The 18026-nt window shown below is 55.5% G+C and overlaps 7 protein-coding genes across 7 annotated transcripts; 2 read left to right on the top strand and 5 right to left on the bottom strand.

The window, feature by feature from the left end:
* Positions 1–210: 210 nt before the first annotated feature.
* Positions 211–5891, bottom strand: PHACADRAFT_253139 (glycoside hydrolase family 74 protein; the record flags this gene model as incomplete). Its single annotated transcript, XM_007393899.1, has 19 exons — positions 5462–5891; positions 5270–5407; positions 5095–5218; positions 4861–5040; positions 4707–4805; positions 4628–4647; positions 4514–4577; positions 4432–4453; positions 3933–4381; positions 3745–3877; positions 3643–3692; positions 3560–3588; positions 3147–3506; positions 2860–3071; positions 2765–2788; positions 1434–2702; positions 937–1379; positions 387–853; positions 211–337 (listed from the first exon to the last, which is right to left on the bottom strand). Coding segments are annotated over exons 1-10 (1510 nt in total), but the record flags the coding sequence as incomplete, so codon positions are not given.
* A 1540-nt stretch (positions 5892–7431) lies between these two features.
* On the bottom strand, positions 7432–10081 carry PHACADRAFT_253137 (uncharacterized protein). Its single transcript, XM_007393898.1, is given in 10 exon segments — positions 7432–8821; positions 8881–8953; positions 8966–8968; positions 9015–9071; positions 9083–9086; positions 9127–9167; positions 9225–9455; positions 9480–9762; positions 9812–9936; positions 9974–10081. 1 exon segment carries the CDS (start codon positions 8331–8333, stop codon positions 7599–7601), a length of 735 nt encoding a protein of 244 aa, XP_007393960.1. The 5' UTR covers positions 8334–8821; positions 8881–8953; positions 8966–8968; positions 9015–9071; positions 9083–9086; positions 9127–9167; positions 9225–9455; positions 9480–9762; positions 9812–9936; positions 9974–10081; the 3' UTR covers positions 7432–7598.
* A 233-nt stretch (positions 10082–10314) lies between these two features.
* PHACADRAFT_72971 (uncharacterized protein) lies at positions 10315–11473 on the bottom strand (the record flags this gene model as incomplete). Its single annotated transcript, XM_007393897.1, has 2 exons — positions 10315–10637; positions 10675–11473. Coding segments are annotated over 2 exons (1122 nt in total), but the record flags the coding sequence as incomplete, so codon positions are not given.
* A 1677-nt stretch (positions 11474–13150) lies between these two features.
* On the top strand, positions 13151–13972 carry PHACADRAFT_78440 (uncharacterized protein; the record flags this gene model as incomplete). The annotated part of the gene is made up of 1 exon (XM_007393896.1): positions 13151–13972. A coding segment is annotated over one exon (822 nt), but the record flags the coding sequence as incomplete, so codon positions are not given.
* A 39-nt stretch (positions 13973–14011) lies between these two features.
* PHACADRAFT_253135 (uncharacterized protein) lies at positions 14012–14477 on the top strand. The gene has a single exon (XM_007393895.1). The coding sequence runs from the start codon at positions 14064–14066 to the stop codon at positions 14469–14471; it is 408 nt and encodes a 135-aa protein (XP_007393957.1). The 5' UTR covers positions 14012–14063; the 3' UTR covers positions 14472–14477.
* A 527-nt stretch (positions 14478–15004) lies between these two features.
* On the bottom strand, positions 15005–16216 carry PHACADRAFT_159755 (uncharacterized protein; the record flags this gene model as incomplete). Its single annotated transcript, XM_007393894.1, has 1 exon — positions 15005–16216. The coding sequence occupies one exon, from the start codon at positions 16214–16216 to the stop codon at positions 15005–15007; it is 1212 nt and encodes a 403-aa protein (XP_007393956.1).
* A 234-nt stretch (positions 16217–16450) lies between these two features.
* On the bottom strand, positions 16451–17980 carry PHACADRAFT_88772 (uncharacterized protein; the record flags this gene model as incomplete). Its single annotated transcript, XM_007393893.1, has 5 exons — positions 16451–16507; positions 16557–17176; positions 17239–17355; positions 17485–17710; positions 17774–17980. Coding segments are annotated over 5 exons (1227 nt in total), but the record flags the coding sequence as incomplete, so codon positions are not given.
* Between the last annotated feature and the right edge of the window lie 46 nt (positions 17981–18026).

Here is an 18026-nt window from a genome sequence, read left to right as displayed (position 1 = left end):
TGTCCTGGGCCCTTGAAACTATGCTCTAAGCGCATATTCGTGTCTCAGTTCGCGTACACCTCCGTCCGCGTATGAGATTTTCCAATCGCGATAATGCAAAATCGACCTACGCCGCCCATGTCTTATGCTTCAGAGCTTCAGATGGTAAAGTTAGCTCGTAAGTCACATTTCACGTGATGTATGTCTCTCGGCTCATGTTCCCGTCATCAGACGCGTAGACCAAGAATCTATGGCCGAAGCAATTGGGAATACCTTTTTTACGTGTGATGGATGCGCACTGGGCAGTCATTTCCAGGGTCATGTTTGCTAAGTGGTGCATATGATCACTAGCAGTACAGTAAGCTCAATTTGTAGGCTGCCCGCGACATGTGCATTGACCATTCCAGGCCTATACATCACCTGCGCATGCCAAGGCCATCATCCACGATGACGCAGTGTCGGCCGGAGCAGTAAACAACGCCAGCTTAAAGTCTAATATCCACCGTATTCGGCGGGGAGGCACCCAAGGCACAGCGACCTCAGCGACAAATGATCCAAGTGGTCATGCAGACTGTAGTGGGCGCGGTGCTTTCAATGCCCCTTCCGTCATGCGGCACATGTTCTTCATTCTTTGGAGATGGTACGCTGTTGCAAGATCCGCCATCGCAGTTCGTCGTACGATGCGCCAGCATCTCGTTGAAGTTCCCGCCTCCAGACCATGTACTCCAACAGACCCCGAATGGCTGAAGAGCATTTCGCTCAGATAAGATAACACACCTGCCTTAGACATGAGCGAGGGCAATGGCCTTTGGAGACTACCCATTCCGACGCGATGGAAGTAGGTCGCAGCATGGCGCTTATTATGCTAAACGCGGTGCGTCTGATGACGAAATGGTCGCGAGATGAGATCTGATAAGTCCCTGTGGCCGCTCGCGAATATAATATTTATTCTGTCAGCAACCTGTTTCACTCCTTTCCGCCATACCACAACAGCACACCGGCTTTTCTTGCTGTCTCGCGCACAGCATCGCCTCCGGATCTCAGACTCCTTGGCTTCCTATTTACTGTCATCCTTCACAATGTCGGCGGACCTCCACGATCTCATTTTGCAAGCTCTACCCCCTGAGCATTTCCTCGCTCAGCCGCGACCGGATGCTGCTTTCGGACCACCCGCCGGCACCGTTGACACTACGACAGTAGCGGCTCACGACTTCGACGTTGACACGCGTACTGGGCTCATGCCTCCACAGCCGCCTTTGACCCGCCTGCCTCCCGCCTGGGAGCCATGGGAAGAGCTTCTTGACGACGCACGAGACGGCAAGCTGCAGCTTGGCGAAAAGCCTAATTTGTCAGAAGCTAATACGGCACGTTCGGAACGATGGCGTGCTCGCGTTCGGCAGGTGAGTGGCAACGATTGCCAAAGCTACGAGCGATATCATTCAACGTGTATCTAGATGCCCGTGCTCCCAACCGTGGACCTCAAAGCGTCAGAGCTGCTCCTACGGCGCGCTCATCATGTCCTAGCATGGATCATGCACTTTTACATTCGGACATTGCCGCCATCGACCCCGAACATTCGCATACCACCGCCCATCACCGTGCCTCTCTTGCAGGTTTCCCAGCACCTACAACTTCCACCTGTCCTCACTTATTCCGACGATGTACTCTACAACTGGGCCCCGAAGCGTCCGGAACCGCTTGCCCCCGCACCATCGCTCGACAATCTCCGTTGCCTTACGCTGTTCACCGGCACACGAGACGAAGAAGAGTTCTACCTCGCGTCTGCCCGGATCGAGCTCCGGGGCGTAGAAGCGCTCACCCTGATGCGCGCGACGATGGACGAAGCGTTCGTGGGCGACGAGATCGCCGTGCGTCGCATCACCTCGTACCTGCACTCGCTCGCGGGCGTGATCAGCGATCTGACGAAGCTGCTGCTCGCCGTGCGCGAGGGCTGCGACCCGCAGGTGTTCTACCACGAGGTCCGCCCGTGGTTCCGGGGCGTCGACTCGGACGCGAACGCGCCGAAGTGGGTGTTCGAGGGCATGGAGCTCGACCCGGAGCTCAAGGAGCCGCTCGAGCTGTCTGGCCCCAGCGCAGGCCAGAGCTCGCTCGTGCACGCGCTCGACATCTTCCTCGGCGTCGACAGGTACTCGCACGCGTCGCAACTCACCGGCCGCGCGGAGCCGGCCGAGCAGCCGGAGAAGCACCCCGCGTCGTTCCTCGAGCGCATGAAGTCGTACATGCCCCGGCACCACCGGTCGTTCCTCAGCCACCTGCAGGCGAATCCCCGTCCTCTGCGGGCCATCGTTGAGACGTCAGGTGATGCGAAGCTGACGGAGGCGTATAACACCGCGGTCTCGGCCCTCAAAGTGTTCAGGGATGCGCATGTGCGGATCGTCACCCTCTATATTGTTGGCCCGTCGAGGCGCGCCGGACAGGACGCAGACATTGCGAGGGGCACGGGTGGGACCAGTGCCATCCGGTTTGTCAAGAGCGTGAGAGACCAAACGGCGAACGCCGTCATTCCTCAGCGGTAGCTCAAAGCTTTGGTTCTTCCTCCCACGCTTTGATTCTTCTTGATCCTGATCCTGGGTTACCGCACAACGTAATTCACTGTATAGAGCGTATAGACTACCACATTCCGAATTCTCCTCGTGTACCTTACAAACCGCATCCCTACTCGTCACGACCCCATTTATGACTTGTCGCCGTAGAATATGCCCCTGTGAACACGGAATGAGTCAGCGTCAACATTCTTCCCAAGTGCAGGCCAGGCCAGACCCACCTTCCGTTCGTCCCGACATAGACGCTGTAACACGAATGACCAACACAACTCGGTGAGCCCGTCTTGGTTTACGAAGCAAACGCAGAGACACGCACCGTCCGTATACACGTGGGTCGGCGGTCAGCACGTTGCTGCTGACCGAGCCGAAGCCGTGGGCGGCGTCATTGATCTTCACCCACGTCTCGCCCTCGTTGTCGGAGCGGTAGTACCCGACGCCTCCGCCGCTGCCCGCACTGAGGCTCGCCGCGGCGAAGACCGCCGGGTAGCTGTTCGTGCTCTCGGGCGCGCCGAGCGCAATGGCCCATGCCTGCAACGGGTACCGCCGCCGTCAGCTTCCGTCTTTCCCCGGGGAGAAAATAAAATGTGAGAGAAGGCCGCGCACCTGTGTGACGCCGGAGACGGCGGCGAAGCTCGCGCCGGTGTTCGTGCTGTGGAAGAGGCCCTTGTCCGTCGAGACCCAGACATCACCGGACGCTTTCGGGTTGACGACGACCTTGACGGGCGACGTCGAGCCGGCGAGGGTGCCGGGCGCCGTGGCGAACGTCGACCCGCCGTCCTTCGACACGAAGAACTCGGGTCCCGCCGCGGCGTAGAAGACCGAGTCGTTCTTCCGGTCTGCCGCGATGGCGGCGCCGGACGGCAGGGACGTGACGGAGACGAACGTACTGCCCGACTGGGAGACCAGCACGCCTGCGTTTCCACTGCTCCACAGGATGTTGGTGCCGTTCGCGCTGAGGGCGATCTAAAAACAGTTTTTTGAGAATTTGTCTTGGACTCTCGCCGAGATGGCCCCACCTTGCCGCTATTCACATTATCGGTGCCACCTGTGCAGCAAATTGAGCACGAGATGGATCAGATTCTAAAAAGTGGAAGTGTACCGATATTCTGCGACCAGGTGTTTCCGGCGTCTGTTGACAGGGCGAATTCACTAAAGTGTCTGTCAGTGGAAGTCACTCCAGAAACGCAAGTTAAAAACTTGCCCGTTGCTGTTTCCAATGCGAACCATGGTAGCGGGTACATTCCCGGCAAAGTCGAGGTCTACATTGGTGGACCACAAGGGGCTGAATCGAGCAGCCGCCGTAGGTGCAGTGTCCAAATTGAGATGTACGAAGCCTACGGGTTACTCTTGGTGAGCATGGCGACGAAGTCCTAGATACAATAAACGTACCTCCGTTATCGCCAACAGCGGACAACAAAGGCGGGCCTGCGGGGGGCGAGATCAAGCCCTCCACTGCGTCCTCCTCAATCCCGTCTGCGAGGGACTTGAGCGTGACGTTGTGTACTGTATCCCAGTCAAGGAGGTCGTGCCCGCCATAGACCGTCTCGCCCGTGCCGTACAGCCAGTGGTTGGAATCGAAGGGGTCGATCGCGAGCGCTTCCATCCACCAGCCGATCTGCTGTATGATCGCCGGGTTCGTGTAGTCGGGCCCGATCCACGGCGCGAGCGAGTCGTCGTACGCGTAGTACTTGTTCAGCACCGGGTAGTCCTCCCACTCCCACAGCGGCGACCAGGTCGAGCCGCCGTCTGTCGTGCGCCAGACTTGTCCGTCGGGCCACCAGCTGTTGAGCGCGGCGACCATGACGGTGCCCGACTCTTGGAGATCAACGGCAAGTCCACTAGATGCTAGTCAGATGTCGGGTTCTGCTATGTTAATGGTATGACACACCCAAAGCCGAAGGTGAGGTCACCTAGAATATTTCTTCGTCAGTAGCTACCGAAAGAGATTATATAGTGACTAAGAGACATACTGCCAGATACAGGGGAGATATTCGTGATGTTGCCACTAGCAATGTCGTATTTGTACAGTGCACCCTGCGAGCCATTCAGCGGCAGAACATTTCGTGACACATTGACAAACGTACGATGGTACCGTCATTGGGCCCTATGGTATCGATAACTTGTCAGCTAATGCTACAGACAGCGGCGGTAAAGTCCTCGTACCAACACCGTCAGAGGTAGACAGGTACAGGGCTCCTTCCTTCGGGGACAAGACGCCCTTGTGGGCCATCCAGCTAGAGTTCGTACCCTGGATCGCGCTCCCTAACGATTGGCCCCTTTCAGCATCCATCGCCTTGTAGAAAACGCGTGGACGTACAACTCTGGCCAGCGTCGTCGGATACAAAGATGTTGGGAGACCCGACAGAGGCCACACCGACGAAGATCCGGGGTGTAGCCTGTCCGGTAGCACCGGATGTCGAGTCGAAGGTGACGAACGTAACGCCAGTCGGGTCGCTGTTGATGCCACTGCTATCCGTCGGGTCCGGTGCGTACGTGCCTGCGGCGCGCGTTTATGAGCCTTTTTGCACGTGGAGGGAAAGAAGCGACGAACCTGAGTCCGGAAGGCTGGTGACTTGCGTCCAGGTTGCGCCAAAGTCTGTGCTCTTCCATAGACCGTGCCCGCTTCGGGCGCCGAAGAGCAGAATGTTGTTGCTGTGGGGGTCGACTGCCAGCCTCTGAAGTACGGTTAGTGACGTCACAAACGATATCAGAGTTATGAAGACTACCTCTCCGGTGCCACGTCCGGGCATGTTGCCTCCGACTTTGAAGGGAAGAGACGACTCGGTGAAGGTCTTGCCTTGATCCGTGGAGGCGAGGATAGTGCCGTTGTTTGGGTCCCAAGAGTTTGTGTACATGCCCGCAGCCTACGGAAGAAGCGTCGATAAAGCCGAACAAGCGAATTATAGCGTTATACCCACAATGTACAGTCTCTGGGTATCGACTGGATCCGTCGCAAGGGCGTCAGAGCCCCAGTAGTCCCAGTGCGTGTTGTCGGCAAAGTCGACCAGGGGCGTCCATGAGTCGTCCGAGTTCAACTTGTAGACACCTCCGATGTCCGTACGAAGATATGCCAAGCCCTTTTCGGTAGGGTTAAAAACGATGCCGGGGACGAATCCGCCGCCACCACCGATCCTGACGTTCTTCCAGGTGTAGGACTGGGTGGAGATCTCAGGCGTCGGCGCCGTGAGCACGGCAGCCGCGCTGAGAAGACTTGGCCCGAGGCCGAAGAAAGCGGGGAGTAGCATCCACGACAGCATGTCTAGACCTCGTGTGGAGAAGGGCCACGACGACCATTCCTCGAGGCCGCCTCTGACCTATATACCACGGCGTATCTCATCATCGCCATATCCACATCTATCTTGAACGTTTTGCAAAGCGTTCTTGAAGGCCGAGTATACGGCGACCGCGACAGCCCTGGTGTCATGGGAGCCACGCCATGCGGCCGTTGCAGGGCCACATGTGGGTTGGGCAGCAGCGACTGGTGGTCCGGGGAAATGGAGTGTGCAATACTGCCGAGATTTCTGCCGAAGATCTGGCACAGCTTAAGTGACACTTCCAAAAAGAATGCTAATGCTAACAAGTCCGAAGAGCATACGTACCTATGGGCATACCCATGTCCGAATCCTTGGTCCTCCGCGTAGACAAGACGGTTCCGCAGGGTCCAGAACAGCCGAGCCTGCGACTAAATGAGCGAGGGATGTACACCGCTAACAAATTTAGGTATTATTCATTTAGAAATCTAACATATAGATGCGCATGAACGGCAAAACAAGGAACTTCGGCTCACCTGCAGGGCGATCACGGCAGGTTACCTTGACTCGGAGTCGTTCTCGCGGCCCATACTCAGTGATGTATATGCTTTCTCGCTGCACAATGCGTTCCGTTCTTCCACTAACGAGAAATCTTTTGTTATGTGCCCCCTGGCCCGGACGCCGACTTGGATTTGCAGCGGTGTCGTCGTTTGAGCGTGAAAGCGTTCGCTGATGGCGGGGTGCGGAGCGAGCCGGGACGCCACAAAGCCGTCACGTGCGACGTTGATGCGCCCCCCCAAGACTGGCCGTCACCGGTCAGCGTTTGACTAGTTCAAGCGCTAAAGGATGATTCGTTTCGACTAGTATAACCTCTATGAACCATTCGCGAAAGACATTTACGCATCAAGTGGCAATATATTACGTGGTGTAAATTGTCATATAGGAAGATTATATAGCAGTATGCTACCCATACTATTTTTCCGGGCTGTAGGTAATCCTCGGCCATTCTCCAGGACGTTCATCGGCTCCGAGTCTTGGGAGAAGCTCCTTCCGCAAATGGAAGAATGCACATATATCTTCATGTCAGACTCCGACAACAGAGTCTCCCTGAAAGCTATCCCTAGTCTCGCATGCTTGGTGCCGACAGTTTTGCCCTCGTCTCTTCGATGCCCTCGAGCTGAGTTTTCATCCGTTTTTTAAGACTTATCGAAGGTTACGCTCATCGTATCATAGAGCACCCGATTATTTTGCGATACTTTAGAGGTTACGATGCTAACGTGTGCAACGCTATGGTCTATACACGCTTCTGCGTATCCGAAAAAAAGGAGAAAAAGAAGAAGCTACTGGCTGTCCTCGAGGTCCGAACACTCGCATCAAAGTATTTTTGGCGGCTGCGCCGGCCGGATGCGGGTTCCATATACCCTTGGCCCGCGCGATGCGACCACATGCGCATTGTCGCGTCCTGTGCAGCAGGATATCGATCTAGTGGCGCCGGCGATGGGTGTTGCTGTCCTTGATGCGCTGCGACAAAACTTGCGCCACCGACACAAACGGACTCAGCTAAGCTCCCGTGCTTGGACTTATGACGAAAGGGCCGCCGGAGTTAACCACCGTGTTGGGATAGGTATATAGGACTAAAAAGTAGACGACTTCAAAGCACTGTAACCACAACACCCTCGAACCGCGGATTGCGGCGGATTCACACGAGCCCAGAATACACGAGGTACATAAGCAGAGATAAACTAGCCCCGTACTGAGACTGTTTGAAGGAGGGAGCGGCCAAGATCGCATAACAGTCAACACTTCACAAAGCCAGCCGCAAAGCATCGAGAATACTCCAGCATCGTACGGTACCGTCATCTGCATGGGACAGAAGATCCAGACCGTTAGGGGTAAATATTATATTCTTCACCTCCCCTTCGTGCCCCTGGAACTCCGCAAAGAATGTTCCAGACTTCGCGTTCCACACGCGCACGCGCCCATCCGCCGCTCCGGAAGCGATAGGGTCGTTCTTGGGCGAGTACGCTATAGCCTCGACGGCGGTGTCGACGTCGTTTCCCAACATGAAACGTCGCTCGCCCGTCCACGAGTCGCACGTGACGACGGTACCGTCCTGTGATGCCGTCGCAACCTCGCTTCCATCGGGCGAGAATGCCGCCGACCTGACCGAGCTCGTGTGCTCGTGTAGCTCCGCCAGCACCTCGCCACTGGTCGCACTCCACACACGCGCGCTACTGTCCTCGGACCCCGTCACGATACGGTCGCCGTCGGGCGAGAATGCCATGCACCCGATTGCGCTGTTGTGTCCAGGTAAGGTGGCAATGCGGGCACCTTCACGTGGGTCCCAGACCGTCACAGAGACGTCTGAACAAGCGGCAAGATGAGAGCCGTCAAGGGAGAAGACGACTCGCTTAACGTCCGACCCGAGGTCGTTCAGGGAGTGAAGCAGCGTTCCGCTGAGAGCATCCCAGATCTTGAGGGAGTGGTCCGAGGAGCCGGTGGCGATCAAAACACCATCAAGGGAGTACGCAACTGCCATGACGTCCTGTGTATGACCCGCCAAACGATGTATGATGACTCCGGTCCCGACGTCCCAAACAAGAGCAAGCGCGTCAGCGGATCCCGAGACAATGTGCTTGCTATCGGGGGAGAAAGCAATTGACCAGATCGTGTCTGCGTGTCCTTCGGTTCCGAGATGTTGGACGGTGAGACCGTCCTGAAGCCTCCAGACCGTGATGGCGATGCTGTCATCCCAGGCTGCCGCGAATAGTTTGCCACTCGGGCACATCGAGACGCACGTTATGGCGCCATTCTCCGCTTCTTTATGCTGCAGCTTCAAATGTTTCCAGTCCAGGGTGCGAGCTGCAATCTGAGAGGGCCCAAACAAAATTCGTCCATCGGCTAGCGCTCCGGCTTCTTTGGTGCTGATGCTCGGGTACTCTGCCTTGCCTGACTCTGAAGAGTCATGGTTGCTGTATTGACGTTCTCGCTCCCGCTGAATCTTCTCTGGAAGCGAAATCATCCCCACTGTGGGAGATAAGATACAATGAACTCGTTTCAGCGATGCAATGATTTGTGTAACTTACTGCCATCGATGATCTCAATTGTAGGACGCGTCTGCCGCAAGTATGACGCCATATCTTCCGGCCAGGGCTGGCCCTACAGCGACGCCATCAATATCAAATTGAAAGGGTATATGAACGGAGCGGCTACTCACCGAAAGGATACTTTCAACATCTTCGTCCGACCCAATAGCCACTTCCGCATCAGAGACCTAACACGAAAGGTCAGAGAAGGCTTCTACGCAAGCGATAGAACTGCTTTCCTCGAAAATATACTCAAGTAAGTCATTGAGGGGCCCTTGGGCATTCTGTTACGTTCATAAGATTAGTTTTGAGCATAAGTTTGCGAACACCCAAACTGAGCTTACGCTCTTGATCCCGTCCATGAACTCATCCTCATCAGAGACATCCATCGTAGACACTCCTTCTCCCCCGCCGTCGCCTCTCCTATCACGGTCGTCCTGAAGCTGGTGGTATCCCGCTGCCGCCCGTACCCACGGGGTGTTGCTCAGCCTCCGTTTCACCATGTAACAGCTGAGGAAAATACACTGGTCCTTGAGCTCCGTCTGACTTGACGAAGGATACGAAGTCCCAGTTCTCGAGAGAGGCCAGGACTCTGTTTCTGAATTGAAGAACGTCATCGCTTTCCAATCCGGCGACGTCTTAACCCAGCTCTGAACGAAGGCGATGCTCTCTGGTTGAATGACTAGACGCGGGCCGTCCTTATGGTTGCTGATATAGTGAAGCCATGTTTCATGACAGTCGTAGATGTATCGGCGAATGCGGTAGCTGTCGAGGATGCCATCCTTTCTTGCCTCAGAATTCAGGACCAGGACAGCCCCTTCATCCCGCCTGCAGGTAAAACGAGCTTCCAAGCCTCCACCGCCTGCGCCTCCCAGGCGATTTCTGCGAGTATGTGAGATGAAAGCTCTTTCACCGTCATGGCTGTACTTACGCCTCGGTATGAAAACTCTCCCCAATTTCTTGCACACCATCACTGCGGTACGATCCTCGAAATAGGAACCCATCGCGTACATCGCGCGACTGCATGACATCGCTCGGCAGCACCTCCGGGTTGGGCAGCGATCTACCAGGAGTTACGAATATGTTCAATTCTTCGCTGTCAGCCACGTTGAATAGCCGGATGAACGCGCCGTCGACGATGTGTCCCACGTCGGCAATTTGCACCTCGCCTGAGGTATGCGGCTCCGGATGCCACAGTGCGCGGCCTTGCCTAAGTGTGCGCATACACGACGCGTACACTTCACTTGGGCGAGAAGGCTTAGGCCAAGAAAGCCGAAGAGGTTGAGGCCGAGGAAGTGCCTCCCAAGGAGGCTGAGGCCGAGGAAGCTCAAGCGGAGGAAGCGCCTCCCAAGGAGGCCGAGGCCGAGGAGGCTGAAGAGGCATGTATTCCATCGCGATGCGCTGATTACTATTCGCGGCCCCGATCTTGTCATATAGGGCGCGAAAGTTGGTTTCTGAGCGATCTCCCTGGCAAAGGATTTCGAGTGGCTGAAGTCGTGGAAGCGCGGTCAGAAGGGAAGGGAGTATGGACCAATTGCGAGAGTCGAGATAGTCGGTGTACAATCCGTTGCCATTATAGTTGTCAGTGGTTTGCGAGTCCGTGATGAAGATGTGATGAATAGACCAAGACTCATCATCGCCGCCAGGAGACGTTGATCTTGCGAGCTGAACCCACAAACGTACGCGCATCCTAGTCACTGTGTCCGAGCCTTCGACCGCCTTCGACCCGGATAGGTAACCAACGAATGTGTAAACATCTCAACAGTATCTTATGAGCATGATGAACTAGCAGACCGATGAATGAATCACCTGCATCAGTATCTTTGGCGTCGAATGTCGAATTCTCGATCATGTCATCGCCTAAGAAATTCTGCATAAATTTGATGAGGGACAATGTTTCTCCAGGAGCTATCGGCGCAGCTTGACGTCTGCTGAACGAGTGATGCGTGCTAATAGCAGCGAAGATCCAGGCGGGCACTGCCACATTGTCTGTACAGCTCCGCATTTGAATTGAGTTGACATGGCTGAAGGCACCGTTGGTGACATTGTTTACGGTATCAATTATCAAGAGGGGGTCAGCCTTCCATGTGACGTGCTTGAAATCAATAGATTCTAGGTGGATGATATCCCCCAACACGCGAAGAAGAATTCGGAATGAAGGGAAGTCGCAATGGAGTAACTTCAGACAGGTGATATTCTTCAGAGAGCTCTTCAAAGCTGCAGTCCGCGAAATACGCCCGGGAGGAATGAGGGGGTCGTGGTTGAGCTTATCGATAGTCCAGCACGCAGGCAAGAAGCGAACGAGTGTCATCCAGAATGGAGGATTGGGAAAGCAAGTACTATGAAACCTCAACGTGGTGACGTGCTCTGCAAGCCAGGCCGACAGCGGGGATCGCACTATGCTGTAGAGCGTATGGCAATCTTCCTCGCTCCTGAGCACAGGGCTGGCGAAGAGACGAGGGCGAAATCGTCGGGAGTGGGCTCGCGAGACTAGAGAAAGCCTTGAGACCTCAGCTTTGTTGTTCGAACTCTCCACGAAGCTCCAGATATAGTCGTGCATTTCGGGTGGAAGTCGCTCCCAAGAACGATCGAATTGGATCTCATCGTCTGGGGGAACACTGGTATCAGCGAACCAGCCAGGCGATCTGGTGGGACGAAATTTCACCCAGTAAATATGTTACGGGAGTAGCGGCACAAGGCAGGAGATTCTGCATGGAGGTTATGTTGGCCGTTGAGTGCTGAGCGCTGAGCATGAAAGCGACGTGCGTCGACGCCCTATGATAGGCGTGCTATCAAGCATGGGAAACTGTTCCAAATGGGGTCGATGGGATCCAGCGGAGTACAGCCAGCAAGTGTGAATAAAACAAAACAAGAGACAGCTTCACTCTCTCCGCGATTGATGTTCTTCTGGTGGCCGTTCTCGTGGAGGCTGTCTTCGTGGCTTGGCTGTGATTGCAGCTTTCTCCGAGTCGTACAGCCTGAGGCCTGAGGTGTTGCCCCGATGTACGCATCAGCCGCGCCGACATGACGTCACCGCCCAGCCCTACTTTACTATTTCTCCATAGTTTCAGCTTTCTAACGAATATTGTATTGGCCTGAGTACATTAGGAAATTCGCAACTACAAGATAGCATGATGTATTATCTTTGGAATTTATTGTTGATTTATCGTGAATCCCCCGCCTGCCCCTGCCGCCTGCCCATGGCTTAGAGATCAGCTTCACGACGGTAGTGCGACAAGTGGCAATTAACTGCTATTCGATATTGCATAATTAATAGCTACGGAGATATCTTTGGCTCAAAATGCATGGGTTGCGAACGATGCTGGAAAATAGAAGTAAGTAACACCAGAAACATGTGTACGAACTACTGCTAGCATTCTGGTTTTCCGAACCCACTGAGCGCGCGCCAGTATTTTGCACTTTCAAGCTCTTCTGCCCGCCAAATCCAGCCTCGATAGATGCAACCCACGTAGATGAAGGTGTAACGGCATATCCTACATGACTTTCGGAATGCGTGAGTTACAGTACATATGAAGCGAGAAAGCTCGCTTCGTAACAAGACTGTTTGAAGGAGAGAGCGACCAAGAGAGCAGATCACATAATAGTTAGCACTTTACATAACCAGCCGCAGAGCGTCGAGAACACTCCAGCATCGTACAGTACTGTCATCTGCATGGGCCATTTAACACTTCATTGAGCGGTTTTCGTGCAGGAAAGAGGAAGACTTAGGCGTCTGAGATGGGAACTGGAGAGGCAGACGCCAAGTGCGCAAAAACATCGTTTGACCGTCGTGTTGTGCTGTCCCATCTCTAACGATGGCCCTATCGGGGAACCGGAGATAACCTAGACAAACATCTCTTCCAATAATGTCGCTAGCTTGATACAGGCTATGAACATACCAAGCATATCGAATAGCAGGCCAGACTCTGAGGGTGAAGGGAGTATACAAGCCGGAGGGTGTAAATAAATTACGCCAGAAAGTCGTGGCCTTCGACGTGCCAGACGTTCCGGCTTCCGAGTTCCGGATTCCGCACCCCGATCAGGGCATTCCGCACCGCTTGGCGTCTATTAAATTAGATTAGATTAGATTAGGCTCTTGATGCGCCCTTCCCAAATCTGGCTGCCGTTAGCGGCCACGTCCAGCGCTCAACGTAGAGTCGACGGCAACCTCCATTCATGGATTGGCAGACAAGGCGTGCGCGCAATATGCCTCAGTCCGACGCGCGTCGTGAGTCGCCAGCTTGCGAGTTTAGGCCGTCCCGCTCATGCTGTTCCTTCAGGTGGAGAACACCGATCGTTCTCCGCGTTCGTCCGCTGCTGGGAGCAGCTTCCTCCTGAACTGCACGAGTACATTCAGGGCTGCCTGGATATTTCTAACGATAAGGCTGGGGCATCAGCGCTCTCCTTAGTCTCTGAAGCCTGGTGCCGACAATTTCGCCCTCATCTCTTCGCCGTCCTCAAGCTGAACAGCGAGCAAGAGTGTCGCACGCTCTATGGCATAGTACAGTCTCTGTTGTCAGCATGGCTTGCAGCGCACATCACTACATTGATATGTGATGTCAGTAGCCTCCCTGAGTTTCCACTCTGGATGGTACTCGTTCGCCTCTTGCCAGCGTGCCGCACCGTCTGGCACCGCACTCTCAATCCCTCCGGACCCGTGTCGCATAGTGCAGCTCTGAAGAGCTCACTGCGGAACACCACCTCCCTGATACTGTCCGGCTGCCATTTCCTATCGTTCCGGATTCTGCTCCGCATACTGGCAGACGTTACCTGCTCAGAGGCTGTCAGTCTGAACAATGTCACATGGTCGGGCAGTCCCCCCACGACAGTTGATGCCGCAAGCAGTATCTGCTCTGGTACATTCAGCCACGTCCGCAAGGTTGGACTGTCGAACTGCACAAACAACGCGGCAGTGCCCGCCTGGCTTCTGGCTGCCGCGAGTACGCGACACTCCTTCACTCTACGTCGAATTACGGGGCCCGCAGTCCCTGCAGAAACGTGGGCTATCATTGAGCTCATTCAGGCGTTCTTGCCAAAAAATATTACGATCGAGTATTCACAGTTCAGTGTCGAAGAAGCTACTTCGGGCGAGTCCTACTATCACTCCGCGAGGTTACGCTGCTCACAAGATACCAGATTCTTACGGATTCATTGGCTCTCTATCGGTAGGGGGTCCGGTCACCATGCATATCTCGGTTCAAGCTGCCAGGTTTATACCTCCCGACGGCGGCAACGAGACCTGGTCCGTTCACCAGATCGCCCTCGCCGACTCGAAAGACAGCGAGGAATCACACCGGTATCTCTACCGTCGCAACTGGTCAACCGTCGCATCCCTTCTATCTTCATTTCCACAGCTGCAGCTGTTCCAGATTTCTTGCGGGGCGCAGGTTTCAGAAATGAACTATCTTACACTTTCTAACAAGGTCACCCGAGCTGTCAACAACCATCCGGCCGTCAAGGTCAGACACAACCCCACAATGCCAGACGGGAGGTTCTTGCAGCCAGCGTTGTTTAGCATTCCCGAGAAAGATTTGGCGGCATGGAAGGCAAAAGTGTGTACTGAAAACGTTAACGTGACTGATTCGCATTAGGCTGAGCAGTGCTCTCGTGCAGAACCAACGGAATAGCAGGCATCGAGCCGATTGGAGAGTCGAGACGACAGCACAAGTTAAACGGAGTCGTCGTCCTGCTCTCCCAGATCACCTGGACTAACTCTGTTTGTTGCATTTGTTCCCACGGATTGTCCCATCAGCATCTTTCTGGAGGACTTTTCCACTTACAGAAGCATGTTCAGCCAGGTGAACTCGCAGTCATTACGATGTAGCGCAGACTTAGCTATACGGCGTCGAAATTTGAACAAGTTGCCGCAAAGCGCCGACCGCGCCTGGGGGCAGTGATCGAGAGACATTATTGAAGTCACTATTCTGTTCCTAGGTACGACGAGGGAGAGATGAGAGGATGGTACAACATGCAGAGAGATTGTGGTGATATGCATCTATGAGCAAAACGCGGTAGTGATGATGAGAGAGAGGGAGATATAAACATGGGTAATGCACGTGTGGCAAAACGAGAAAGAGTCCAGATCTATGAGAGCGAACCGATGAGTGGAATAAAGGTCCTTTCGCTAAATACGAATCGCAGGCCGGGCGCAGCCCTCCTGCCCAATGTCCGACCGCCGCGGTGACGACGGGCGTGAGTGCACCGACCACGACGGCCGCCGGGTTTTGACCTCCAGCGGCGCCGGCTCCTCCTCGTCGCTCTCCTCGTCGGCCTCCTGGTACATCACGCTCGTGTTTGGCGCAAAGTCTTGCTCGCTCGGCGTCCGGTCCCCTGTCACATCTGACTCGCCATCCGAGTCCTCGAACGTCGGAGACTGCGGGTCCAGATCCTCCTCGCTCGCGCGATGGGACAGCGGGCTCGTCGCATGCGCACGCACCTGCGCATGCCGCACCAACACCGCATCCCGTGCCGCAAGATCCGGCACAGACGACAAGTCCGCGCTCCCGCTGCCTTCGGCGCGCTGCAGCAGGATCTGCGCAGCCGACATCGGCACCGCCGAGCCGAGCGAGCCCAGGGATGACACCGTGCTCAGCACGGCGCTTGGTACCGTCGAGACCGGGCTCTGCGCGACGCCGCCGAAGCCGACGAGGTACGTGTCTTCGTCAGGCCCATCTTCGCCGTGGTCAGAATACAGACTCGCCATGTCCTCCGACGGCCGCGACCTATACCCGTCGACCTCGCCCCAGCTCGCCGCGCGCATCGCTTGCGTCAGCGAGCCGTCGTTGTGCGACGACACGCGGTTGAACGCATCCTCACTCCGCCTTTGGGTGAGGTCGCGCGTGTGAGTCGGTCTGCTCCCGCTTGCGATCGACGACGGGGAGACGGCCCCGGAAGGTAGTGTGGACGTGCTGGCCTGCTGTGATGGCGCCCACGACGCCGGCTTATTGATCATCCACCGCACCAGCAGCGACAGCCTGCTCCTGGGCCGATCCTCCTGCGTCAGCTCGCTCATGTGTGGCGTCGACGGGCTCTGGACCGACGGCGATCGTTGGGGCGACGAGACGCGCGATGATCGCGCAGGTACCCGCAGCGTGTCAAGAGTCGACAGCGCAAGCCCTGGCGCTGACCCACGCCGGGGTTTTATCCCTGAGCCGCCGACGTCTGGAACGTTGGATCCGCCGGCAGAACTGGAAGCCCAGTCGAGGCTCTTGGTCTGCTGACTCGTCCGAACGTCGACAGACGACTTGTTGCGCCCCGCGTGCGATTTCATTGGCTGCTTGCCCTTGTCATTGGCGCCTGTCGCGCTCTGCGGCTGCGAGAGCTCGACGTGGGGCATCGAACGCGTACCTATGCGCCGGTATCGTTGTTCTTCCTCCGAAAGAGGCTGGGCGGATCGACCAGTATTCGCTCGAAAAGAGCGCTGAGGCCGAATGTTTCTGAAAATAGACGAAATGCCGGACGAAATGCCTCGCGCAAGGCGATTGCGAAACTTGTACCGAAAGAAAACTGTCGACAGGGCTGAGCTGGTCTCGTCCTCGGTGGGGGCTAATGATACGTTCTCGGCGCCGTTAGTAGCGCGTAGCCACTGCTCCGCGTTGGGCATATCGCGGGTGATCCACGGATGGCGCTGAGAGACGGTGAACAAGCGGAATAGTGAAGAGTGCATCAAGACGTACCTTTATGTCCTGCAGGTCCAAACGTTTTGCAGGGTCCTTCTCCAAAATGCCCTGCAGTAGGTCCACGACTAGGTACCCTTCCGTCTCCTGACTCTTCTTCGGCTTATGCTGGCGGCGACCACCAACAGGGATCATGTCCTGACCCATGGTTTCCGGCACGTCCCAGTCTTCCTCCTTGATTTTGTTGTATATCTGATACTCGCCCTCGGAGAGGAAAGGGAGCTTGCCGAAGAGTAGTGCATACAACGTGACGCCAAATGCCCATATGTCAATAGCCTTGCTGATGACGGGCCTCCTGACCTCAACGCTGGTCGACTCTAGATTGCCCGACGTGCTCGCCGAAGCTGACATGTCTGCCGAGCCGTCGCTAATGATCTCGGGCGCGAGGAACGTTGGCGTGCCAGCGAACCTCGTAAGATCAGACTCGTCTAGAAGAATCTTGTCGTGCCCTTCCAAGTCCTGAATGTCTGCTGAGTCAGCCGTCTTGCCTTTGGCTGCGAGGAACTGGGCGTATGAGAAATGGGAGATGCCGAAGTCTGCGATCTTCACGACCCGTCGGTCGGCAGACCAGAGAAGATTCGCAGGCTTGATATCACGATGAATGATGCCTTGGTCGTGGACTGAAATTGGGGTATTTGATGCGTGAGAAGATGTCAATTTAAGGAGCTGAGGGACGACTGACGGTATTCCAGACCCAAAAGGACATCTCGGCAGATGCGCCGTGTTTGACTGACACGAAGCAGAGGCTCTTCATCGTCTGTCCGCCACTTGATTTCCCCACCTGCCATGAACTCCATGACTGGATGGCACGTTTGTAGCCAAGGGAAGTCACGCGAGAGGAGAGGGAACATGACGGGTAGATTAATAGAGGGTCAGAAGGGTGGCGCATGAGAGGAGGAGAGCGATTAGAAGAGAGGAGGAAGCGTACCCATGTATATTCTCTCCTTCAGGTTGTCGTTCAAGACCTCCATAAGCCGTACGACGTTAGGATGCCGGAGCTTCTTCATAATAGCTATCTCCTTGAGAATCTTTATCTCGGTTGCGCCTAAATTATTCGCTACAGATAGATGCTGAGGCGACCGTGGCAGTCTGGAGCGTCGTAGCAGGCTCATGCGGTCCTGCTTTGGGTTCTTGCGCTTCATGGCCTTGATAGCCTAGAGGTGAAGCGGTCGTCAGAGCACAATAGAAGCGCATATAGCGATGCAAAAGCATACCACAATCTCATTTGTGAGCGTGTCCTTGGACTTCCAGACCTCTCCATGCTGCCCCTTGCCGAGCAACAACTTCATCTCATACTGGTTGATCATCTTGTGACCCTCGCCAGAACGGGTCTCTCGTATGTGACCTGTCTCAATTACGATTGCCGACGTGGTCGGCAGCTGAGGCGTAGAGGCGGTGATGCTGATCACCCTAGGGCGCTGCATCGTCGCAGACGACGACGTTGCGGACGCCATGCGCGACGGGGTGAGC

Source organism: Phanerochaete carnosa (assembly GCF_000300595.1).
Source record: "Phanerochaete carnosa HHB-10118-sp unplaced genomic scaffold PHACAscaffold_3, whole genome shotgun sequence".
Classification (NCBI taxonomy): domain Eukaryota; kingdom Fungi; phylum Basidiomycota; class Agaricomycetes; order Polyporales; family Phanerochaetaceae; genus Phanerochaete; species Phanerochaete carnosa.
Note: the sequence above shows the minus strand (reverse complement) of the source record. Positions and strands in the feature narration are given on the sequence as shown.